We start from the raw sequence: 27,050 nt of genomic DNA on the forward strand, positions 1-27,050 counted from the left end.
TGGCCTTTGTGAGCCGGCAGGCAGGGAAAACCATCGATAATGGAGACTGGACAAGAAACACTGGGTGTTTGGGAGAATTCTACTGTCAAGATCAACAGACCCAACACAAGCGCTCCATTACAGGGCCTCACATTCTGTCAGTTCAGAGCTACATCTTTTGAACCTGAATCAAACAAAGTCTTGCACTGAAGAAATAAAACTAGTAACGAGTCCAGTCTAAATCCATATTAATTACAGATGTATGCAGGGTTTGCAAGTGACTACCAAGAGTGAAAGACTCCCTTTGGTTAGCTATAGTTTTGGTTATGGTTCACATTCATTCAAAAGATAGGTGCTTCTGTTTCTACATTCTTCACTTGACTTTGGTGGCTCTGAATTTGATTTGATGTCAGGGTTTTGGTGTGGAGAGGTGCTATTTGTGCTCTTCAGGGTATGTGAATGTGCCACTGTGACTCTTTAAGTTGCACACAACTTTCACATGACCCTGAAAAAGACTCTTCTTCCAAAACTTGACTTGTTAACCCACTTAACTACAACAGAGTAAATAAAATGGATGAAAAAAGAAAAATGCTGTTTTCCACATTGTAAGCATATAGCTGTAGCCAAAAAAAAAAAAAAAAAAAAAAATCCAAACAAATGGCCGTTTCATAAAAACAAATTTTGCTTAAACTCATCTTAGCCTCTTCTAAAATACACATTTCCAAGCATTTAGTAAATCAAAATCATCATTCAAGAGTTCAGTGCGATGTACCACTTGCTCCTAACAGGGCGATGCTGGAGTAGGGCTATAAGGAGCTTAATATGTGGAAACAGCCTGATGGGCTGTTCACAGGTGGAGAGAGCTTTGGCAAAGCTCGAGGGAAGGGCAGCCATGTCCCCCAAGCTCTCTGAAGGGGGTCAAAGGTCAAGGATCATTGGTCTAGAGGAGAAGTATGGGCAGGTAAAAGCTGTGCTTGTAAGTCAGCCATGAAGGCATCAGGGCTACAGGGTGGAAAGTGGGGCTATCAAAGAAGATGTACAGCCATCACATGGATTCAAATTCATCAATACGCTGCTTGGTGTTGCCCTGGCGGATCTGGCGTAGGGTCTTGTATTTATCCCTGCCGGCCTTCACATTCTCTGCATGCAAAACATCATTTTGGGTCTTCTTGGAATCGTCACGGGCCTGGGCCAGTTCTGAGCTCAAGGCCTGTAATGAAGACAATGTGTAAGCTATGCAGGTATATACTATTTTTACTGATATTTATTCACATAACATGTCTGTTAGCACAGGGTTCTCCAACCTTTTTACACCACAGACCGTTTATGGTTATGTTCTCTCTTTTTATATATATATATATATATATATATATATATATATATATATATATATATATATATATATATATATATAAATGGATGGTCTAACCTGTAGCTGTTTTTTGACACGTTCATTTTTCTGGGTCTCTGTGAGCCGTTCTTCCTCACTTCGCTGGTGAGCAACTCCATCATTAGAGAGCTCAGCACTGGCTTCTGCACTGCTCTCGTCATGCTCGTCATGTTCGTTCTCTGATGCACCACCTGCTGTAGCTGACATCACAGACTTCAGCTCCTCTTTAGTTTTTTCCAAATCTTCCTGAGCAGACAATGCCTACAACAAGGATAAGTGATGAAAAATGCATCAATAAGCAAACATATAGATTCAACTTGCCAGACATGATGGTAAGCAAGTGGTAAACTTTACAGAGAATCAGAGAATGAGAAAAGGAGGCAGCCTACATTACAGCTTTTTGACATGTTAGGAATACCGGCTCTTTACCCAAGAGGCAGACAGAGACTTGATGACAGTTTTTAACAGACAAAATACAACACTAAAAGAAAAGTTTAAGATTAGTTTTTTTTTTTTTTGTCATTGGAAAAGATTTGGAGAAGCATTACATAGCATCAGCATTACATAATTTTCTAACTAATGGATCTTCTGCAGTGAATGGGTGCCATTAGAATTTCTGTCTTACAGACACTTATCTTTTCACTTAACAAGACATTAACTGACAGACTAGAGGCATGTGGATTACTTGTAGATTTTTGTTATGTTTTTATCAGCTGTTTGGACCCATTCACTGCAGAGAATCCTTTGGTGAGAAAGTGAAGTAGGGCTTAATAAAGTTGTCAGGCAGCAGTTACTTCTTGGTTAATTACATTGTTTTTTTTTTAAAAATATTTTTAAGCTATTAAACTGGCAGGATGTTTTAATTGTACAAAGACCTCTCACATGTTTAGATTAAAGAAAAGATTAAAAAGAAATCTTAGTAAGACTTTATTTTTTAAGTTGTCCTTTTTACATGTTACATTTATTAATAAAATAAAAATAAATGATGCATAATTACATGCAAGTAACGTTAAGCCAAGTTCAAATCCTAATTCTAACCCTAACCATACAGATAGAAAGTAGGGTTGCCACCCGTCCCTTAAAATATGGAATCGTCCCGTATTTAAAGGTAAAATAATGCGTCCCATATCAAATCAATATGGGACGCGATTTGTCCCATAATTTACAAAGGCCAACACAAATTTAAATAAACAAATAAGTATTTTGCACTGTTTATAATACTAATAGCAATTATAATTAAATCAATTTCATAAGGAGTATTAGAGAAGCTAATTTGCGCGTGATAGCATTTTGGCATCTTTGTTTCCATAGTAACGGAGTCTCCAGAGGCCAGTAGCATAAACATAACCACTATGTTAACGGTGCAGTGTGTAAATTTTAGCAGCATCTAGCGGTAAGGTTTCAAACTGCAACCACAGTGCCCCGCTCACCCCCCCCTTTAGAGAAGCTAAAGTGGCCGACGCAGGTAAAGATGTTATCGGTAAAGACGCAGTAAAGATAGTTTGCGATTTGATATTCAGATTTCTTTTGGCTATGAATACGCATTGCGCGGTCATAGACATGCAAATAATACCAAATATCATTCTCCATGATTTGTGAATTCCGATAACGATTTCCCTGAGTCAGTAACATCAATATTCTCATCTGTGAAAACTTTCACAGTTCAGTATGGGTCAGCCGACCCTTCCCAGGGTAACTTACATTGCTATTCTGATCTGTGAAAAATTTCACGGTTAAGTATGGGTCAGTTGAACCTTCCCTGGGTCACTAACATCACTATTCTGATCTGTGAATAGTTTCAAAATTAAGTACGGGTCAGCTGACCCTTCCCTGGGTCACTAAAATCACTAACAGTGTGGTTATGGTCCGATAACGATTTCCCTGAGTCAGTAACATCAATATTCTCATCTGTGAAAACTTTCACAGTTCAGTATGGGTCAGCCGACCCTTCCCAGGGAAACTTACATTGCTATTCTGATCTGTGAAAAATTTCACGGTTAAGTATGGGTCAGTTGAACCTTCCCTGGGTCACTAACATCACTTTTCTGATCTGTTAAAACTTTCACAGTTTAGTACGGGTCAGCTGACCATTTGCTAGGTTAATAACATCAATATTCTGATCTGTGAAAACTTTCAAAATTAAGTACGGGTCAGCTGACCCTTCCCTGGGTCACTAACATCACTTTTCTGATCTGTGAAAACTTTCAGTTAAGTACGAGTCAGCTGACTATTTGCTAGGTTAATAACATCACTATTCTGATCTGTGAAAACTTTCACAGTTCAGTACATGTCAGCTGACCCTTCCCTGTTAACTTTCACAGTTAAGTATGGGTCAGCTGACCCTTCCCTGAGTCACTAACATCACAAACTGCTTGAGAAAGCTGTAAACAAATTCCACGTTGCACAAGGTGCAAACAACCTTACGCCTGTTTCACACATAATCCGTCTGCAGTGCGTATGCGTTGCATATTTTTTTTAAGCACCCATGTTACCGGATTTCACAAATCATGGAGAATGATATTCAGTATTATTTGCATGTCAATGACAGCGCACTGCGTATTTATAGCCAAAAGAAATCTGAATATCAAACCACAAACTATCTTTACTGTGGTGCAATACCAGCCCTTACACGCGAGCGCAGCATGCGCTCAACCTACGCAGTTTAAAACACAAGAACCTCACATCTGCCTTTTGAACACAAGGCTCTCCAGATGTGGGCAGGCACGTGCACACATAGACATCAAAGGGGGCTTGAGCACCTGCCTTTTTTCTTCCTCAAGAGAAAGTGCCCTTTTAAATGAATATGTATATATGTGTGTGTATGTTTCGGTTTGCGCACAGCTTTCCCAGTAAAACAAATAAAAAACCTAAATATGAGGTCGGGTTTATTAACTCGGGTTTATTGACAAGTTCCGATGACTTTCTCCGCATCTCTGCAGCACAGCAGAATAGCACACATTGACAGGCACATCAGAGGCTGCATTTACACTTGGCATTAACATGCGACCTGTATCCAGATGTTGTCCAGATACGCATTGTGCTCAGTTCTCAGTGTAATGTAAATGCAATCCAGCTATCGTGTCTGCATTCGCAGGTCGTCATCACGCAAAACCCCTCTCTCTAGTAAACTGCCAGAAAAAAAAAAAAATAGAACAGCCGTGTGAAGCGCTAATGAGACTCCAACACTTATCTTTGATTTATAAAATTCCGGCGACTGAAAATGCTTTTCAAAAGAAAACCCACCACTTCAGGATGATTTTGCACCAGGCCATTCTCAGTATACTTATTTAAATATTGCGCGGGAAAGACAGATCTGATCAGTTGTCCAAATAGAAAAGTCAGTTGATGTTGCCAAGTGTAAACGCACCGTGTTCTGATTGACTGATGATCTGATCTGCTAGGTTAATGCCAAGTGTAAATGCAGCCAGACAGATGCAGAAGTGAAGCCCTCTTTCCCTCCCTAATATAAGACAATGTGGTTGTCTTATATTCATGGTCTATACTTTGTCATATCAGTAATACAACCACAACAATAGGTGGCACCAAATACACGTAAAACGAGTGTGCCATGAAATATGTAATTTAATGTGTCTTTTAAAGATCGCTAGTGAAAACAAAAGAAAAACAAAAGCTCACAGCAGCATGGGTTGTGACTGTCATGTTATCGTGATTGGAACAAACTTAGTCGAAAAAAAGTGATTTTAAAACGAAAGACAATACCCAGATTTGAAGACAACAATAAGAATTCACTTCTACTGTTAAATTGTTTTAGGTAGGCTACCAAGAGATGGATAGACTAAATGTTATAGGCCTATAATTCAGATGGGCTACCTGTTGTTTTTATAGTACATCTAAAAGTGTAAAAACTTTTTGAATGTGATTGTTGGTACATTTTACCAGTATTTACCATACTTTCGAAACAATAATGTAATTATGAAAAATATGCAATATGAAAATAATTTCAGAAGAAAAAAAAATTCTAAGTAAAACACAAGATTTGGTTTTCAAAAAGGCATTTTCCAAAAGGTACATCTAGAAAAAGGGGGGTCATCTAATAACAAGGGTCATCTTATATTTAGGTCAATATGGTACATTGTTGACACAATATTCACTGTTCTTGCTATGTTTCGCCAAACAAATAAAATTCCAATTTGTGTTTGCAACATGATGCTGGCTGTTTTGTTCCTGAATGAATCAACCATTTAAATGATTTGGTTTAATCCCAATGACTTACTTATTAACAGTGACTTGCTGTCACCTATTGGAGGTTTTAATTTCACATTTAAACTAATTACTGGTTTCCATTAGGGCTGTAAATCTTTGGGAAGGCAGCGATTCGATTCGATTCACGATTCATAGGTTTTCGATTCGATTCAAGAACGATTTTTGCAAATTTAGAACGATTCAATTCGATTCAATTCGATTATAACGATTCGATTCTGCATTCTTTAAGTGCTTTCATAGGAATATGTAAATGTTTCTCCTAAATTCTTTAAATGCTTAGTCAGGGGCAAATTACAGTAGCCTTTATGGTTAGAGAACCATAGGTTAGAAAAAAATAATGCTATAGCATGACATGGCATACATAAAAATGTATGTAAGCCAAGATTTAAAAAAAGAGCTTTAAGAGTATTATGTATAAGCTAACATTTTGTCACACCAGGGGTGTAGCCATCATTTCAGGAGTGACAGAAATGTCAAATACAATCATTTTATGTATGTAGCCTATGTATTATCATAATTATTATTATTATTATTTTTTACAAGGAATTCTCTTCTTCTTTTATTACTTTTAATTAGCTGTAAGAAATCAAATACACTACTGGACAATAATCAATCATTTGTAATCTATATTTTTTTCCTAATGGTAATTTTATGATTGTTTTATATACTAGGTTACATTTAATTAGCAATTATTTTAATTTTCTGCACATATATATAAGGTAGAAAATATACTTTATAGTTTCTGTACTGTAATAATTTATGTCAATTAGCACTGCATCATTCATAAATGTTATTTATTGTTTTGTTTTTTTTACTTTTCATCAGTTCATTCTGCTTTTATTCAGTTTATTCACGTCTATGAGAGCGAGATCACTTCTCTTTCAGTGTGAAATAAAATGCTATAGTAGGCTAGCTATTTAACTTTTCCTCTCCATCAGCGAATTATGTTTCTGAGAGAAAACATACCTATTGTCTGTTTCTATAACAACAAATGCTACTTTCATGCATCTGATTATCAGGTAAACTTTGTGCTCTTAATTCAAGGTCGTCATTATTGCTGTGGTTATTTTAACAATTTCCTTCATACATTCGGTTTATCCGCATTGTTTAAACACATTTATCATTCAATGGAATTGTGCATATGATTTAGTCACTTACATTTCTGCTCCGTCCATGCAATAAATATGCAGCTTTTGACTGCTCAGATAACACTGTCGGTAAGATGCAGAGAGCCATTGACAAGCTACTTCACTTAAGTATTATTGGGCACGAGTTCTATAGATAGAATGAAGCGCGAGCGCAGCCCTGTGTCAGTCTCAGGTGGTAATATACTGGAGCACATGAAGGACAGATTAGAGGCACGATTCACAAACACTCAGAGAGAGAGAGAGAGAGAGAGAGATCAGGATTCAGTTAGACTTGTATGGCTTATTCAGTACTCAAATGCTATACCCATCTATGCAGTACAGTGGAATAAAAATGTTGCAAAATGCAATAAAATGAAATAAGTTTAGTTTATCACCTTACCCTATTAGTCAATATTTTTTATATTTGATGCAGCAGAGGGATATAAGGTGGAGGACTATCCTCCCCTCTTGTCGCACTCTGCAGGAACTCAGTGTTACTGTATGACTGTCTGACCTTCTTTGCAAAGAATAAAAGCTTTCTTTTTAATTATAACCTGAGAGTGAGTCTGTCCCTTATGCTGATGAGAGTTGATTTAATTTTGCCACAACACCTTAAAGGGGTCGTCAAACTTTATGACCCAACTCGGAGAACAGGAAAGCCAGCTCACTGGAATTCTTGTAAGAAAGAGAAAAGTACCTTTTCTCAATGTATTCTAAATGTATTGAGTATTGCCTTTTTGTGCATTAGATGTTTTGCCATAACAAATTGGAGTATCTGCAATTTTATCGTGTGTTAATCAAACTTTAAATGTGTGTAATTCTGCATATGAATGAAACTTTGTTTCCTCTACCTTTACATGTAATTTTTGGTATCTGTGTAATCGTCAAGTTGTGACTGAACTATCCACCTCTAGGAAAGGTTTGTAAAATGTATTAATCTGGAATTACCAACTTGCTAGAGTATAACTGCTGAATTCTGATAAGCTATAACTCACACGAGTGGGTGTTTCCTCAGAGACAAAGGAACATTTTCCCGCTTCAGATCGTGGACGTTCATTGGTTGTTTGCGCAAACAGAGGCGTGTTCCAGTCAATCCATAAAGAGGACTGACCCAGGAAGTTCCTGGTCTCCTCCTCTCCAACAGCCTGTTCTCATGGCTCCTTAAGGGAGCGTTCATCTCCGTTTTTCTTTTGTTTTCTGTACTAAGTTTATTCTAATATTCGCCTCTCCCCACGAGGGAGATGAACTCTGAATCATTACGTTCGCTGGACCTTTCAAACATCGCGCGAGTCGGCTCGCCCCGGAAGACACGAGAGAACATGCTCCGCTCCAACAGAACGACACACGCACACTCGTCTTGCGAGTCACAAAGAGACCACATGCAAGTATTATTTTCTAGAGAGATTTAAATGCTGCTTAAAAGTTGTCGATCTGATTCCTTGTTGTCTTTCAAAAGGTTACGGTCTGTGATTTTGCCTTACTGTGAGATTATTCTGTGATCTCGCCTATTTCTCTCTCATTCTCTCTCACTCATTCTCTCTCACTCATTCTCTCTCTCTCTCTCTCTCCCTCATTTGGATTCCGTTACGTCTTGTATTTGTTTACTGTCTGTATTGTCATATGCATATTTACTCTGTGTGATTTGTAGTTTGATGTATTATTAGTTCAATTATTAAAATTCAATATATATTCATGATTGCTTCTGTCTAAAATGCTCACAACACGATTCAATGAAATGTTTGATCTTAAGCTACAAAGCTCGTTACTTTTCAGTAACCGAAATTTCATAAGGATACCACTGTCATGCTGTCCGACTGGACTAGGACGTGGCGCCCCTTCAGGATGGCCTGAAAGGATTGAAGGGCTCGTTCTACTGCCAGCATCTCGAAGCAGTTGATATAAAGATGGCTCTCCTCGTGCAACCATGAGCCAAAGGCTGGTCTGCCCTCGCATAGAGCGCCCCAACCCAGATTGGACGCATCTGTTGAGAGCAACGTTTTTCTGGAAACCACCTGTAGGAGTACCACACGGCTGAACCAAACAGGGTTCATCCAAGGCTCCAGGACTGTTAAACAGACCTGGTTGACCCTGATGCGAAAGCGGCCGTGCCGCCAAGCATGAGGTGGAACCCGGAGTTTCACCCAGTATTGCAGGGGCCGCATTCGTAGGAGGCCGAGCTGTAAAACTGGGGAGGCGGAGGCCATCAGCCCTACCATCCTCTGGAAGAATTTCAGAGGGAAACAGGATTTGTTCCTGACAGAGGCCGTGAGCTGCTGAAGTACCAGAACACGCTCTGGTGATATGACCGCCCTCATATGGACTGAGTCGAAAACCGCTCCCAGGAACATAATACATTGGCTGGGGAGCAGTGAGCTCTTGGCAAAATTGACCCTGCGTCCTAGGCACACTAAGTGGCTCAGGTGCACGGATCTGTGGTGGTAAAGCTCGGTTCGCGACTGGGCTAGAATGAGCCAGTCGTTGAGATCTGAGTTCAGAACACGGATTCCCGTCTGTCTCAGAGGGGAAAGCGCCTCGTTCATGCACTTCGTGAAAGTGCGGAGAGCTAGGGACAGCCCAAAGGGAAGGACTGTATATTGGTAAGCCACACCCTCGAATACAAATCTCAAGAATCGTCTGTGATGGGGGGCTATCTAGATGTGAAAGTAAGCGTTTTTTAGGTCCAGCGAGAAGAACCAGTCCTCAGGGCAAATCTGCGTGAGGATCTGCTTCAATGTCAACATCCTGAACTTCTGTTTCACGAGGAAGAGGTTCAGGAGTCTGAGGTCTAAGATGGGTTTGAGACTGCCATCTTTCTTGGGGACAAGGAAATAACGGCTGTAGAACCCCAATCCGCTTTCTGAGGGAGGAACTATGTCTATGGCTTCCTTCCTTAGCAGCGTCATCACTTTGGTGCGGAGGACCTGAGTGTCGTCCGGCTCTACCAAAGTGGGAATCACCCCGCGGAAGCGCGGGGTTCTTCAGGCGAACTATAGTGAGTAGCCGTGTTTTATTATCCCCAACACCCACTTGGACACTCCTGGGATGGCCTGCGTGACAAGAGGTTGGATAAAGTTGGATGGCAGGCTGCTGACTAGGGGCCTGAACACTGATGAGTGTGGAAGAGGAAAACTGCGCTCTCTTTGAAAATGTTTAATATATTTATTGCGTTCGGCGGTTTGCGTGGATGCAACAATGGTGGGCCCAGGTCGCATAGCAGGCAGTCGAGAGAGCTTCTGGGGTGGTCCGGCCGTGGTGGGAGTTTGCCCCTTCCTCATTCTCCCCCAACGTTCAGGAGGATTTAGAGGGCGTCGGGTCCAGCACAATCCTTTGCCGGGGGCCATGATGTCTAGGTGGTTTAGCACGCTTAGCGGGGCGAGCTGGGTGCTGTTCCTTAGGGGCTCTGCATGTGCCACAGCTGTGGTGCAGCATGGCCGCCGCCGTTAACACGGCGTTAGAAATCTTTTAGAGCGGTGAAACCCGCTGGAAATTGCTCTTCTGTGATCGCCGGATGGCGGCAGGAGATCACTGAGAAGCGGCTGGAAGCGAGAAGCGGGCGGCCCGAGATTGGCGCTGAAGAGCGGCTGTCTTCGAGAGCGCCGGTGCTTGCAGGCGGTCGGCGATCTCAGCTGATCCGCTGCGGTGCCTCTTCAACGGCGAGATCTCGTTCCTGTGAAGGCGTTCAGGCGGGATCTAGCGATGTGAAGTAGTTGCTGAAGGAGTGAGATCTGATTTCCTATGGCGATTTGCCTGCTTATATAGCCTTTCGCCCCGCCCATTTTGGCGGGCTTTGGCACGCTGCATCACCACAGGCTCGCGCAGCTACGCAGCGCTGTCATTTGTTTAAAAAAGTTTACAGATTAAACCAATGGCAGTGCAGTTGCACTGCATTATTGAAAAAAGGCTTAAGTATCACGGAAAAAAAGGAGCTTTTCCCCATATGCAGTATGAGTGAACTATCGAAAGGGAAGCAACTTTTTTTCCTCTCACAAAAAAAAAAAAAAAAAAAAAAAACATGCAGCAAATGAAAATAGGTGATTAATCAGTTAAAATGTGTTACTGTGGGTTAAAAAAATTACATTATATACTTAGGAACAGAGTATGGGCCTAATCTAGGCTATGTTGTTAACTATTTACAAGTTTTGTGTATTTTTTTTTTCCCATTGCACCTGAAAATGACTTTGCATCACATTCACTCCGCACACTCTGGAGCAGAAGATACAAGTTCATTTAGGCTAACGTGCACGGTGCCATTTTACTGTTTCAACTTATAAATTCCTTGAGATTTTAAAGTCAGTTTAATAGTATTAAAAGTTCAATCTAGTATAAAAAAGGTTTTAAATGCTTAAATTATTTCTATGAATTAAGAATATGTTAGCATGACTTTTTCATCATCATTTTTTACGAGCTGTATTCATTTTCCGAAACCAAGCACCCACTTTTTTTCTTTTTTTAAATATATTAATCGCTCGCATATCTCTTACAACTGGGATTTTTTGTTGTTTTTTGTTTTTTTTTAAGCAAGGTGCCGCTAACAGGGAGTCAAAAGATAATTACATCATCATCATTAGAGTTGCCAGTTAACGTCAGAAATGGAAAATAAGGGCTAATTGAGATTCTTTCTTTTATTCTTTATTTATAATGTTTATTCTTGTATAAAATATGTTTATTCTTTAAGAAAATAAGGTACAGAATAAGGGACGATCCAAATACTTCTAATGATAATATATTTTTAATAATATAGGCCTATATCTACCTGCAGTTATGAGTAAATTTTACCATTATAGAACTGGGGTAGTAATTTAGGAGGTAAAAATACTGTGAAATTACAAATGACATGGGATTTTAAAGCATAACAACTGAAGGTTAGGATTTGCACTTCAATATAATGAGGTCCAAGTTTAAGAATAGCCTACACTAGTTTTTTTTTTTTACTCTCTATTTAACAGCATTAACTTACAATGAAATACCTCCTTCTTCAGATAAGACTGAAAGTTTTCCTGCCTTGCTAAATGTTGGGCTCATGATCAATGAGTTGTATTCACTCAAACTGATTTTGTAAAATCAAAACTTGCTGATGGTGAAGCGGGAGCAGCTGACGGAGGATTCCGCTTGGTCTTAAAGCCTTCCTCAAACACGTACATTCACAAATAACAATGATCTTTGCAAAAATTATTAATTATCAATTGATAATTTGTTATTATTATGGTCTTGTGAAAATAATAATATGGGCAGCGAGAAAATAATGAATAAAAAGAGTAAGGCTGCTGTGAGTACAGGCATATTTCAACCCAGTAACATAAAACACCGCACCTCACAGCCAAAAAAACAGACCGAATTCAGTTCAGATGGAGGGGGTTGTTTTTTTTTTGGGGTAGTTCTGTATAGTTTGTGGGGGTCGAGATAAAGGTGTGAATTTCTTGCTCTTTCATATGGACAGTGTCTTATGAGGGTTTCAAACTTTAGATAGGACAAATGCCTGTCGCTTTGGTTTTAGAATAACGTTAAAGAAAGGTTTGATCCACTTCAAATGTTGACAACTGCATAGCGCAATTTAGTTTATTAGTTATTATAACTTAATTTCAGAGGAAGTTGCCTTAACTCAAAAAAAAGAAAAAAAAAGAAAATGCAAACTGTTGCATTAATTTTATTTGTTGCGTCCATACCATATTTTTTAGACTGTGAAATATAAATTCTCTCAGAATGTAGCCTATTCATTACCAATATATTGAATTATCTCTTTATGTCTCTCTCTCTCTCTCTCTCTCTCTCTATATATATATATATATATATATATATATGTTTTTTTTGTATTTACAATGCACAACCAGAAGCAACAATATCTGCAGAGAAAGGTTGGCCATTCTCAAAACATAAAATATAAATTTTATAAAAATTTTCGTTTTTGTGTTTCAGATAAAAAAATCAGTGTTAAGGCATCTCTCCATTATGGACCGTTTTGAAAGCAGAATTTATGCAAACGCATATAACATGCTTTAAAAATGTTAACAGAGATGTCTAGAGGTTATTTAATAAGTCTGCCCCCATGTAAGACTTTTCTAGTTACTAGCCGTTTATTTGTCATTATTCAACTAATCGCAGGTTTATATTAAATTTACATCTATAATCCATAATGAGCCTTAAAATATTACGCGCTCAAGCACATGCATTAAGTTTGCCACAAAGCACAGGCAGAAGTAGCCTAATAATTTTGAAAAAGGAGACATTTTAATTATTTATTAATAAACAAATGTTTCGTACAAAATTTGTAATGAAGGTAAAATATGTAGTCAAATAAGAATAAATGCTGCGCAAATCATGCACTCTGATATTTTACACACCTGCATTTAAATGCGGCTGTCAATAAATGCAAGTTGTCAATTAATGAAGCTTTTATTTACATTGTGTGTATTTTGTTGATTATAATGAGAGAACTTGAGTTTAACGTGAGGACGATTTATTAATCAGTCCATTCTTTAGAGTTTCAATGATAGCTAAATCGTGCAGGTTTAATTTATTTGTTTCTTGTTTTAATTAGGCCTACATAATGGGAGCGGAATATTAAATATTTTAACTAGTGTTTTTCTTTCATTTTCCCTGACTGCAGCTGTCAAATGTAACATTAGTGAGGCAAAGCTGACGTCTATTTGCGAAAATGTGCTTTGATGCGCTTGTTTGATAACCTGTGGTTAAAGCACCACTCAGTGGTCAAAAGCTGCAAATGCACTTTACAGACGTGGCAGCAGCGACATGAGTAGCAGTAGAACCATCATTTTGGTTGGCCACCTACTGTATGGTCTGTCTGTGACTGACATTGACATCTGTGACACCCCACTTCTGATCACAGACCAGTGCTCTTTTCCACACTTTTGCCTGCTCCACCAATAACCTTACCAAGTCAAGCACGGTGGTCTCACTCATTGACTTCTCACTCCAATCACGTCTTCTCCGAACTGTTATTTATTGATCTTGCTTCATCATATCCAGATGTTGATGAGCAGATTAAGTGTTTTAATAGCAAATGTTCAGAAGTTTTGGATCTTACTGCACCTTGAAAGCTTGTTCATTGTCGAAACAAGTCACAGCCCTGGGTCAGTGATGATATCCGATCACTAAGACAGCATTGTCGACAGCTTGAACGTAGATGGAAGACAGACAGGCTTCACATATCATTTGAAAAGTTGAATGTTTCCTTACAGAATTTTCAAAGGGCTGTCAGGACAGCTAAGCATAAATTCTTATCTTAATTCATTGTAAAAAACTCCCATAACTCTAGAATGTTAATCTTATCCGTTGACTCTGTTCTTAATCTCGCCTTTGCTTGCTCTTCTTCTGAGTGTGAAAGATTTCTCAATTTCTTTTCCAACAAAATCAATACTACTCGAGTGCAAATGTTTACTTCGATACAACCTGTATACAACCTGTATAGATTTCTCTTTTTCCCGCTCACAGTTTAGTGAATTTATGCAGATTTCTCTTCAGACATGTAAAGAAATCGCATTAAAATTTAAACCCAATTTTTCTCCCCATGACATCCTTCCACCAGTCGGTCCAGACATTATGTATTATTAATAATTCTCTGTCAACAGGGACAGTCCCAGTTTGCCACTGTGACCCCAATTCTAAAAAACAAACAAACAAAAAAACTCACTTGATGCAGCCAATTATGCAAACTATAGACCCATCTCTAATTTGCCGTTCCTATCCAAAATTCTTGAAAAAGCTGTTTTCATTCAGTTGCAAAGCAATTTTATCTCTGACATTTTTCAATCTGGTTTTAAAACACTGCACAGCACTGAGTCTGCACTCTTGGAAATTTTTAATGATGTTTTATTGACCACCGATGCTGGCGATACCATGGCTTTAGTGTGTTTAGACTTGAGTTCAGCCTTTGACTTTGTGGACCACAGGATTCTTTTATCACGACTTGAATGTTCAATCGGCTTATCTGGCACAGTTTTGAAATGGTTTCAATCCTTCCTGTCAAATAGAAGTTTTCTGTTACCCAAGGTGCTTTTTCATCCTTGATGGCTCAACTTACTTGTGTACACAACAAAGCCACCGTTGAAATAAGTAGAATGCAGCAGCAGTTTACTGTCGTGGAATTTGTCACGACGTGCCACATTCAGTGTAGACAGCAAATAGGTTCTACTGTATTTGATGAACCATACCTTTAAAGTGACAACATCACATCCGTGATTCTAAAGGTATAGGCCTATTGTTTTATTAAAATTTTGATAGTTTGTTAATATAATATTCCATACATTATCAGAGCTTGGTAGACATAATTAGTTTTAGATTAAACAGATAATTTAATAGACTATAATTAATGCTAGACACTATTTATTAATTTATTATTAATCAAAAATATACATAAATAATCATATGTCATATATAATTTGGCATTTTAAAAAATTATTTTGACCTCAAAATAAGCTGTTACTCTTAACTGTGCAAAAACCTGGTGACGCCTGTGTCCACGCGCAGTATTCAAAACAAGCAACAGAAAAAGGCAAGCGTTTCTAAACCTGTTGTCAATATAAAGCAAGATTTTACTCCACATCATCAAACAAATAATAAAGTTTAAAATAAATTCCTTCCTGATCTTATGTGGCAGCTTATCACGGAATGATGCAGAAATATATTCTATATTTGAATAAAGAATATGTCGATTAGCAGTCGATTATAAATATACTTATTAAAATACTTGAGATGTTTTTAAGAGCGTCAATAAACATTGTCGCAATAGAGTTTTTATTGTCTTAATGTTTCTTTTGAATGTCACCATTCAAAGTGTTTCTGTCTTTCATTCAGTTGCACTATCCTGGAGTGTGTGACTATTTCTTCTGTAATACATATGTGAATTTTCAGTGCAAGGGCGCCCTCAGGCATCCAGTATGAATGAAACAGGCATTAGATGTGTTTAAAAGCACAAAATAATGGCCAATCCTTAAAAATAATACTCCTCTGATAATAAATTTGAAGTAGACATATGATAAACCATGTTTTTCTACAGTGTTTTTTTTTTTAAATAGCATTTAAAAATGGCAAAAAAGAACTAAACTGAAAACTGTTTAAAACTGTTTAAAAAAAACTAAGGTATTTATTTAACCGTGAGGTTATTGTATTGTTGCATCACTACTGTTTACACTAAAATACTGTATTACAGGAATATCACAAACTGAGTGCAGACCCTGAGTAGTACACTTCGAAGAATATTTAATATTAAAGGGGTCATATGATGCTGCTAAAAAGAACCTTATTTTGTGTATTTGGTGTAATGTCAAAGATTATTTGTTTTTAACTTTGGTTGAATGTATTTGCAATCAACTGTAGGCAGCTGTACTTTGTTCACAATAGTGTGAAACAACCGGCCCATATAATCAGCCTTTTAGGTCAACATCAGGTCAATGAATGGGTTCTACATGGGAGAGATCCTTTCAAGTCATCAAAAGGATACACTATCATTTGTTCTCCATGGGGTCTTATTGCACTGTTTGTAGCAGATTTGTAAACAGGTATAAAGGTCTATTCTCACAGACAGTACTTTGGGTTAAGATTCTTTGAAGGATGACATGCTAACATCACTGCTGAAAAACTGCTACACTGCTACCTTCAATAAATTCTTCTCCCCACAAGAACTTTGGTCAAGCTTACTTATTTTATGTATTAGAGAAATCTAGTACATTGGTGAGCCACCTAAACTACTGCTCAGCCAAATACGGCAAAATCACTCTGAAAAGTGAGGTGTGCTGTAATTGGCCAGCTATCCAGTGCGTTGTGATTGGCCGAATGCCTCAAGTATGAGACGGAAATGTTACGCCTCTTAACATAACGTGATGCCTTGTCCGGCCGAAGCAATGAGACAAAAACATAAAACACATTATAAATGTATATAAACAATTTATTTTCGTGTGTTCTTTTGGAAGGCAAAAACAAAGTCGTTTCGCTTTCTCAATGAAACAACGTCACACACCAGAGTTTTTTACCCTGAACTCTATTTAGTTCCTGGTTCCTGCGGTGGAAACACACCGAGTACCAGGCCAAAGTCTCTAGTTCCTGGGTAAAGTTCCAGCGGTGGAAACGGGGCAGTAGATATATGGGGGCGTATTAGAACAAGCCGTTTTAGGGGGGTGTGGACGAGTGTAAACTTTTATAAAAAATATGTCTTTGAATTTGAGACTTTAGTCTTTGCAACTTCACAGATCTTTTTTATTCACCAAGAACTTGTAACACTCCAAAGAGAAAGGAAAATCTGAAATTGCATCATATGACCCCTTTAAACCGTACACCCCCAAGAATCAATTTGGTTGTCAGATCTGGATTGTAAATCCCCTTAATTGGTGACCTTCGCAATAGTTTGCAGGAGCACTCCATGATAAATTATTTCACCACGTGGACAATTTGCATCAACTATATGAAGTATGTATAAAAAGAGTACATGTATCTTACTTTATGTTGCCATTCTGTTGCCTCCTCTTCCTTTTTCCTCTTGGCATCCTCCAGCAGGGCAATTTTGGCAGTAAATTCTCCCAACTCAGCAGCCTGCAAAAACCAAGCAGAGCACCGTTACAGCACCCCCAACTGCTGACCATTTCAGTACAAGTCCAATGTACGGTAGGTGGAAAACCAGAATGGGTAATACAGCCGCGTGTACCACCACCGCAGGGACGCGGCCTTAACTGCAAGTCAGTCGTGTGTGGACAATATATATATATATATTTTTTAATACATAAATTAAATTCTTGGTTAAAAAAATTAATAAAAAATCTCCAGGTTCTATATGCAGAGCGAAATGAGAATGGTCCAGCATTTAGAAATAATTCTTATTAACTCGGTTATTATTCTTGATTTTTCAAACTGCTAACAGTTTGACTTTTAGAATTATGCCTTTACTGTGTGACCAAAAATTTAGTATTTTCTGTTTCAGCTGTTTGATCATGTTGTGCCTCACACGAACATATTCAATGGAAACAGCACAGCCGTTCACCGTGACATCTGGCACAAGCAGCGGGCCACTTTTGCATATTTTTACTAATTATGATTTTATTCCGTCAATACTGAAACACGCGTGAACTACAAAGAATTTTACATCATCAATAATAGTTAAGCTTCAAATGGGCAACATCACGAATATGGAAACGTTTGGATTTCTCCCGAATGAGAGAGCCCATCTTACATTATGTTTCGCTTTAAATTATTATTAATTTATTTTTGTTTGTTTATAGCTAAGCCTATATTATTATATACTGCAATTATATTTATCCATTAGATTAATATATTTTTAATTCTTGTTCTGTTCTGATAAATTTGTTAAATTTAAAGCAATAATATTATTTTTGAATTTAATGAAATGCAACTTATACATATTTTTTTCCCTTTCACAAACTTAATTTATTTTTTAGCATAAAAAAAACATGCAGCAAATGAAAATAGGCGATTAATAGGTAAAATGTGTTACTGTGGGTAAAAAAAAACTTACAATATATACTTAGGAACATAGTCTGGGTCTAATCTAGGCTACATTGTTAACTATTTACAAGTTTTGTGTATGTTTTTATCCAGGTTTTTTTTTCTTCAATATATATTTTTTTTAATTGCATCTGAAAATGACTTGGTTAATCACATTCACTTTGTGCGCTCTGTGCAGAACCTGCCTCCATGTTTTTTTTGGTTTGTTTTGAGGAAGGTGTCACTGTCAGGGGAGTCAAAAGATAATTACATCATCATTAGAGTTGCCAATTAACTTCAGAAATAGAAAATAAGGGCTAATTGAGATTCTTTCTTTTATTCTTTTATAATGTTTATTCTTGTAGAAAATAGGTGTTTATTCTTTAAGAAAAATAAGGTACAGAATAAGGAACGATCCAAATATTTGTAATGATAATATATTTGTAATAATATAGGCCTATATCTGCCTGCAGTTAAAAAGTTATCATATTTGTTTTGCTTCACCCATTTATGTAGGCTACTATTCTTCAAAAAAATAAAATAAATAAATAAATACAAATAAAAAACATTTATGTAGGCTACAATTATTCTAAAAAAATAAATAAAATAAAAATACATAATGGTAAATTTTACCATTATAGAATATTGCGGTAGTAATTTGAGGTGAAAATACTGTGAAATTACAAATGGCATGGAATTTTAAAGCATAACAACTGAAGGTCTATGAAACGTTAGTCAAAGTATTTTGTAAAACAATGGCACTTATAGTTTTGAACGAAAATATTATTTCAACCATATAGCCTGTGAATAAATAAAATGCATACTTTTCAATGAAAGAACACTTACAGAGTGTAGGTTTTTTTCTTCTTTATTTAACAGCATTAATTTACAATGAAATACATCTTACTTCAGGTAGTCTAAATGTTTTCCTGCCTTGCTAAATGTTGGGCTCATGATCAATAAGTTGGATTCACCTCAAACTGATTTTGTAAAATCAAACCACTGACAGTGAAGCTGGGTTAGTTAGCGCGAGTCGCTCGCTGTGAAGCGGGAGCAGCTGACGGAGGAATCCAATTGGTCTTAAAGCCTTCCTCAAACGCCTACGTTCACATTTAACAATGATTAATTATCAACTGATAATTTTTTATTATTATGGTCTGGTGAAAATAATAATATGGGCTGCGAGAAAATAATGATTAAAAATAGTAGGGCTGCTGTGAGTGCAGGAATGTTTCAACCCAGTAACTTGACAAAACACTGTTCCTCACTGCCATAAAACAGACTGAATTCAGTTCAGCTGGTTATAGTTCTGTATAAATTATGGGGGTTGAAATAAATGTGTGAATCTCTTGGTCTTTCATATGGACAGTGTCTTATGAGGGTTTCAAACTTCCAGAGCAGGTTTTATGCAAAGTAGGGCAACTGCATAGTCATATTGGTTTTAGGACAACTTTGAAGAAAAGTTTTGATCCACTTCAAATGTCAACTACTGTATAGCGCAATATAGTTTATTAGTTATTATAACTTAATTTCAGAGTAAGTTGCCTTATTTAAAGATGCAAACTGTTGCGTAAATTTTTTGTTGTTGTGTCCATTCAATATTTTTCTCTCAGAATGTAGCCTATTCATTACCAATATATTGAACCATCTCTTTATGTTTTTCTAAATCCCAAACAGAGTCCAGACATCAGTAAAGTATCCGTCTATGAACATATTTTATAGGCTATTTTAGATTTGGGAAATACACATGCGTTACAAACGTGACAAAAAACACCAGTTTATGGAGACATTATATTTTGATTGTTTTTTTTTTTGTATTTACAATGCAAAAACCAAAAGCAACAATATCTGCAGAGAAGGGTTGGCCATTCTCAAAACATAAAATATCAATTTTATTAAAATTTTATTTATATGTTTTTGTGTTTCAGAGGAAAAATCATTAAGGCATCTCTCCATTACACAAAGCACAGGCAGAAATAGCCTAATAATTGTGAAAAAGGAGACATTTTAATTATTTATTAAGGGGGGGGGTACAATGGTGTTTCGTGTATTCAGAGTTGTTCACAGTGTTAAAGAGATTGATTCTGATGCTAAACATGGCCAAAGTTTTAAAAAATAATTTATAAGAATGACTGAGAATTTCTGTGCCAAAAATCTTACTTCCGGCTTGGTAAAAGTTTTAGCTGGTTTTTTTCAATCATGGATCTAATGACGTAGACGAGAACGGAAGTCCTTATATGAGCATTTCTCCCAGAAAAGTCGAAATCGTCGGCAGCGCTGCATAGGATTTGTTCGAGAATGCCTTCAAATAAGTGCATTTTAAGATGTGAGGGAAAGTTTACCATGTTCAGCTTCCCCAAGAACCCAGCGTTACATGAACAGTGGATGCAGTTTGTTTTTCCGGGGCAGCAACGGAGTGTATCAAGTGCATTTGTGTGTTCTGTTCATTTGAGTGACGAATGTTTTATAAACAAGGCACAAGTCGACGCTGGATTTGCACATCGTTTGCTATTAAAACATGGAGCCGTCCCTGTGATAAAAGACCCCATTCATGTAAGTACAATTGCATCAGATTTCTGTATTTTGTTGGAAATCAGCACATAAGTGAATATATTTTAATGTAAACAACACGAAACATCAGTATAATAGCTCCGCTCACGGCACGCCTCCAGGAGCTTGGCTTTTTCCGGAAAGAATCGGAAAGCTTTATTTTTCTTTTATAAATATGATAAAACTAAAGACTTTTTGGATAAATAAAGGATGCAGTACTACTCTAATCGGAAAGCTTTATTTTTCTTTTATAAATAGGATAAAACTAAAGACTTTTTGGATAAATAAAGGATGCAGTACTACTCTATAGGTACTCAAGATTAACATGAGATTAGGTGAAACTGTGTATGTTATGTACCCTTTAATAAACAATGTTTACTTGTCGGCTGCAAGATGAAATTCACAGTGCTGACTCTTTCCACATTGACGCGCCTTTAAAGAGAAATGCAACCTTCACAGATTACATTATGCTTTTGTTTTGAATTGATTTGTTTAAAATACATTTCAAGCTTTCTGTAGATATATTTCTCATGTATGTGACACACTCCAATTTTAAGTTATTTCATTATCAGGAAAAAATTCAAGTGATCGAGAGTGTGTCTCCCTGTCATGCATGCACATTAATAATTTTCGCACAAACACTTGAATATGAATAATAATTCACATTTTGCATCTGCATTACAAAGTAAATCATTTTTTTTACATGCAATTATCCAAAATAAAACCAAACAAGATTTGTAATGAAGATAAAATATGTAGACAAATTATAAGAATAAATGCTGCGCATGCACTCAGCATCACGCACACTGAAGTTGTCGATTAATGAAGCTCTTTTTTTACATCGTGTGCATTTTGTTGATTTTGAACTTGAGTTTAAACATGAGATCGTTTTATTAATCAGTCCATTCTTTAGAGTTTCAGTGATTTACCTAAATCGTGCAGGTTTATTTAGTTTTAATTAAGCCTATCGGGAGCGAAATTATACAGTGCCTCACGTTTTACTAAAATAAAGGAAATAATTTATAAAACGCGCAACAATTTCTTAATCAGTGTACGGACATATCTTTTTCCCAAGAAGTTATCTGTCAAAATAGAGGACAGGTAATGAATAACAAAGTAGTGTGTGACAAAAATGAATTCTGTTTTATTAAAGGAATATTAAAATATAAATTAAAATATAGGCCTTATATGTGAGAATATTGATATTTTGCATATTAATCCATGTAGCCTAGCTCACTAAAACAGGCTACCACTTTTAATGCTCCGATGCAAAGTAAACCACAATTTCTTTAGTATAATATAACACAATTCATATTATATAAATAATACTGCACACCTGTTAAATGTGTTAAATCTAAAATATGGTGTAATACTGTGTAGCTTAGAGCAAATATAAGCACAAACTCTAAATGTATACTGAAACTGAAGTGAGATAGCAGCTTGGTGGCTCTGTAAAGCTTAAAAATACCACAACAAAGGCTAATAAAGGTGGAATAAAAGCAAAAGGATAATGATAAAAGAATAATGCGGATAATGTGTCATACCTGGCGGAGGTGTGAAAGACTCGTTTGGTGAGAACAATAGAACCATGAATCGGGGAGTTTTCAGAAACAAAAACACAGACAAAGCACACAGGAGTGTTTACATGTGAGATAAATCAATCAGATTAGCCTTCTCTAAAAACACACATGACATGGCCTTAGAAAATATTTCATGAAATTCACAGTTTTAAAGATTAGATTATGAAATTTTCATATGAATCTTAAGTAGACTTGTGGCTTTAGCTACACTGTGTTTTAAACTCATATCCTACATCAACAATTTTTTAAATACATTTAATAAATATGTTTTTAATATTTTTATTTTTGTTTTTATGTTTGAGCTTATATATCTCTATTATCATAACAGTCTGGGTGATTCTGATTCCTGAACAGCACACTTTGAAGTGTCAGCTTTGTGAACAAATATTGATTATGTATCTAGTCAGAAAGAATCATGAGCAGAAACATTTTTATTTTGGGTATGTCATTTCTGTCTCCATGCCAAAAAATGGGAGGTGAGTGGTAAGGGGTTAACCCTTTAGAACCTAAAGCTAAAATTGGCCGTTTTCACTCATTTTGTTTTTTTGAGTATACAATTATAACATAATATGGTATCTTCAAGTGCAAGGTGTCATTTTTTTCAGAAAATTATAGGCTTTCAGGGAATTACAGTTATTGTACATTGTTTTGTGTAATGAGTTAGTAAATAGAATTTAAATAGACAAAAAAAAAAATTTAAAAACGGGGAAAAAATGTACTGGTTTTTATTTAGAAAAAATCTGAAGACTCATGATCGTAAGAATCTAATGCCTCAATCTTGAAAAAGGAACTATAATACATATACACAAGTCTTTTTGAGACACTGGATTGCAAAGTTTTCACTCAGGAGCCATTTGTTGTACTACAGTTCTCCAGGCGTTTTTGGATCCTTCAATCCAGTCATTTAAATATGGTGCTCTCTGAAGCAGTTCCTGTCTAACTGCAAGCATAGTCCCACATCACATTCCTGGCACTTCCATGGGGTGCTCCTTTTGCATCGTATGCAACTCTGTGAAAGGTCTTGAGTATCACTCAGAGGAACAGGCAGATGATCGCATCTCTCTCTCGGCCTGCCATCCAGGGGAACACCTGTGAGCGGAGCAGCTAGCAGCTCCTGAAAGTTTTGCAGTGTCATGAGCTTATCATGGTGGATGGCACACAGCCCTTTGTGTAAAATGAAGCTGTTGGTCACTGCAATGTCCAGGAAGTGCTGGAAAATGGTCACATACGACTTGTTTTATGGGGCACCGACTTTGTTCTGAGCATCTTGTTGGAGGTGTCAAGTCCACCCATGTACTTATTGTACAGCTACAGCTGTGACCAAGGCCCCGGCCCCTCTGAGATGGTGTTGTGTTCGATGTAGATAGCCCATTTGCTTCTTCGTAGATAACTAGAGAAGCCACACTAAAAAAAAAAAAGCAGCATGTGTTACAAACTCACTATAGATGTACATAAAAATACTTTTCATTATGAAGCAATTTATTAGTAAGAGAAAATTTGTAAAAAAAATATATATATAAATATATAATAATAAAAAAATAACTATAATAATAATACAATAAAATAATAAAAATAAAGCCTGCAGTTACTTACACACATTTGCATACACACAATCACACACACATACATGCACCTACACACACACAAATATACAGATATAGACATAAATGCATGCATGCATGCACAAAGTCACGCATGCACATACACACACACATTTGCATACACATCATAGACTGTATAAGATACACACATGCAAACATACACAAACAGATACACATGCACACAGACACACACAAACAGATATACACATGCACACATTAGCAGTAGCACACACATAAATGTATGCACACATGCATGCACTTACACAAACATACATATACACATACACGCACGCACACATTCGCATACACACACACGCACCTTTACTTTTAAACACACACACAGAGAGAGAGAGAGAGAGAGAGAGAGAGAGAGAGATGTCCATGCACTTACATAGACACAGAAAATTATGTATGCATGCACACGCACCCATACAGATAACGCTAACATTACATGAGCAAATATGAACGCATGCATGCACATACGCGCTTGCACATATAAGTGTGTGAAACAGTGTTTTTTTTTCGAAAAGAAACACTGAGTCTGACTATTTTACTAATTTCTCATCGATTCATCAGAAAGAAACAAATAAGTTTCACTTACCAATCCACGACTGGATCAAAACCAGCAGCATACACCTCCTCAACGTCTGAATACTGACTCTGGGTCCGATGAATCATGTTCAGCCTCTTCCCAGGTGTCATCAGAGATCAAAACAATCGCCTCGTCTCGTGTAAAACCTTTTTTCACCATGTTTTTATTCGTTTTTTGTTTATATTTCACACTCTCAAACTTTCAAACCTGCTGCGCTCCGTATCTCCTGCTTCAAATCCGCCCTTCCCCATCTCCCCGAAAGCTGCTGTGATTTGCTGCTGGAAAGCATGCAGTTACCGTATTAAGCTGTATATTGTCTTAAAGCACAAGCTGTCTTCTATCAGACGCAATTTGATTGTTTTTCATAGTGCAAACGGTTGCTGAGTTATGAAAACATTAATACCGCATGGTAAATTGTGTCGGCGCCGACACGTTCGGTTTTAAAGGGTTAAACACAATCTACTACATATAACTTCATATAACTACTACATAATACTACATAAACTTAATTTTAATGCAAAATAAATGTAAAATATGTAATCATAATCTATAACAAAAATACTAGGTAAACTAGGTTAGTGGATAATCCAGCAGCAAAAGACACACTAGATTCTAGAAAAATCACGGGTGCACAACCTGCACAACACACATGCTGCTCTGCTCGTGCTCATCTCCAGTTCTCTCTTCACAGCAGTTCAGTCAGTGTACTGTTTCAGTAAATTAATTACTCCGGGATATTGGTTAATTTAGACTCAGAGAGAGTGTCAGCCACATTATAAAAAGTGAATAATTCAAGTAATCTGTGGATTAATGATTACTGGAGATTACTGGAGACACAAACCGGTTCAAAGGATTCAGTCCAATTTGGTGAACTGGTTCAACCGCTTCACTAAGAAGAACCGGTTAAATAGAAAGATTATTAGTAGTGTATTAAATTTGTGTGTTAGTTTATTAAGCCTTTTCTTTGAACAGTTTTAATCCTTATTTACTGTGCTCTCCTGAAGAGAGTTTGATCATTTTGACTGTAGTAACTGAATGCAACAAACGGTTTGATTGCTGAATGGAGGATGACAGACAGCCGCAGTGGAAAGAAGAGTTTGTGTGAACTGAATTTAATGAATTCAATATTAATCTATACCTTACATTGAACTATGGAAACATTTGGTGCTTTATAATGTTTTTTTGCCTTTTGTGGGGCTCAACAATGACACAATAGTTTTATATCAGTTTGGATCGGTCTCGTCTGACAATACCCGATCCACAGAAAATACCAGTATCGGAGCCAATACCGATCCTGAGTATCGGATCGATGCATCCCTACTTACTAACACCTCTTTTAGCAGCAACCTAGTTTTCCTAGGAGGTCTCCCATTCAGGTACTGACCAGGCTTAGTCCTGCTTAGCTTTAGTGATCAACCAGTCTAGGGCTGCAGGGTGATATGACTGCTGGTTGATGGGAGAAGCAACTAGTATGGTTTGGGGGAAGAAAAAACATGCCTGTGTGTCTCAATGTTCATACTATCTAGTGCTGGGCGGTATACTGGTTCATACCGAAAACTGGTGTATATTTTCGTTTATGATATAAATTTTTAGTATACCGTCATTTTTAATTACTCAACGTTCGGAACAAACGATATGCTGCGCCGTGGCCGTGCGACACTGTTTCAGAGTTGTTTATATTTATGTTTATATTTATTGAGTTTAAACTAATGTCTATAACTATGAAATATTGTTACTGTTCTGTGATAAAAGACTCACAATGCTGAAAAAAAAAAAAAATTATATATATATAATTTTTTTTTTATTATTTACATGACATGAAATCAAAACAATGAACAAATTATGTGTTTGTGGACTAAACCGCCGCGAATCAGTATTGGACTGCAAACGTGTCCTGTGTGAAAGCACAATGAGTCCGTGCTGCGGACTGAATATGCACTGCAGACGGAGTATGTGTGAAACAGGCGTTACAGCCAAAAGAGGAACCGGGTCTGTTGTTTGGAGGTTTTTTGGTTTCCAAAAATCCAACAACAAGCAAACATCCATTTTATCCAAGTGCTGTCGGGCAAAAATTGTCTCCAAAGGCGGCAACAAGAGCAATTTATTCCAGCACCTTAGGCGCAAGCACGTCTTGGAATATCAACCAGCAGAAAATGCATTGTACACCTGATTATGCACAGAGACAGTTTATAAGAGACATGTCACTTCCTCAATCCTCAATACATATACATATACATATATATATATATATATATATATATATATATAAGGAAAACCCGTAACGGCAAAGATGGCGGTTGTGTGCACATGTCCCGACCCTCCCGCTGGCGGGATCATCTGCTTTTAACAGTCAAGCCGGGAAACATTTAAGCGTATCGTCTGGTTCCACTGACGTATGCGCACAGTTGAGGAACCCTTGCGCATGCGTAGTAAAGGTATAACCTGTGGGGAAAAAGGCGTTTTAAACCTTATTTTGGGGCAAAGTCATCAAATTTTTTCAGCGATTTTTATCATATTTCACTGCTGTTTCTATACATGCTGTTTTTATGTCCCGGTGAC

General features: G+C 37.1%; 1 protein-coding gene across 2 annotated transcripts in view; it reads right to left on the bottom strand.

The window, feature by feature from the left end:
• Positions 1-609: 609 nt before the first annotated feature.
• The window catches only part of LOC132143665 (radixin), a 200,367-nt gene continuing 173,926 nt past the window's right edge, over positions 610-27,050 (bottom strand). For both annotated transcript variants that reach the window (XM_059554090.1, XM_059554089.1), the window contains exons 13-15: positions 17,170-17,262; positions 1,409-1,630; positions 610-1,189 (exon numbers count right to left, since the gene is read on the bottom strand). In XM_059554090.1, the coding sequence (XP_059410073.1) occupies positions 1,025-1,189; positions 1,409-1,630; positions 17,170-17,262 (480 nt within the window). In that variant the 3' untranslated portion in view covers positions 610-1,024. The remainder of the gene's footprint in view (positions 1,190-1,408; positions 1,631-17,169; positions 17,263-27,050) is intronic.

The sequence above is a fragment of the Carassius carassius genome, chromosome 7 (genome assembly GCF_963082965.1).
Source record: "Carassius carassius chromosome 7, fCarCar2.1, whole genome shotgun sequence".
NCBI classification, from domain to species: Eukaryota; Metazoa; Chordata; class Actinopteri; order Cypriniformes; family Cyprinidae; genus Carassius; species Carassius carassius.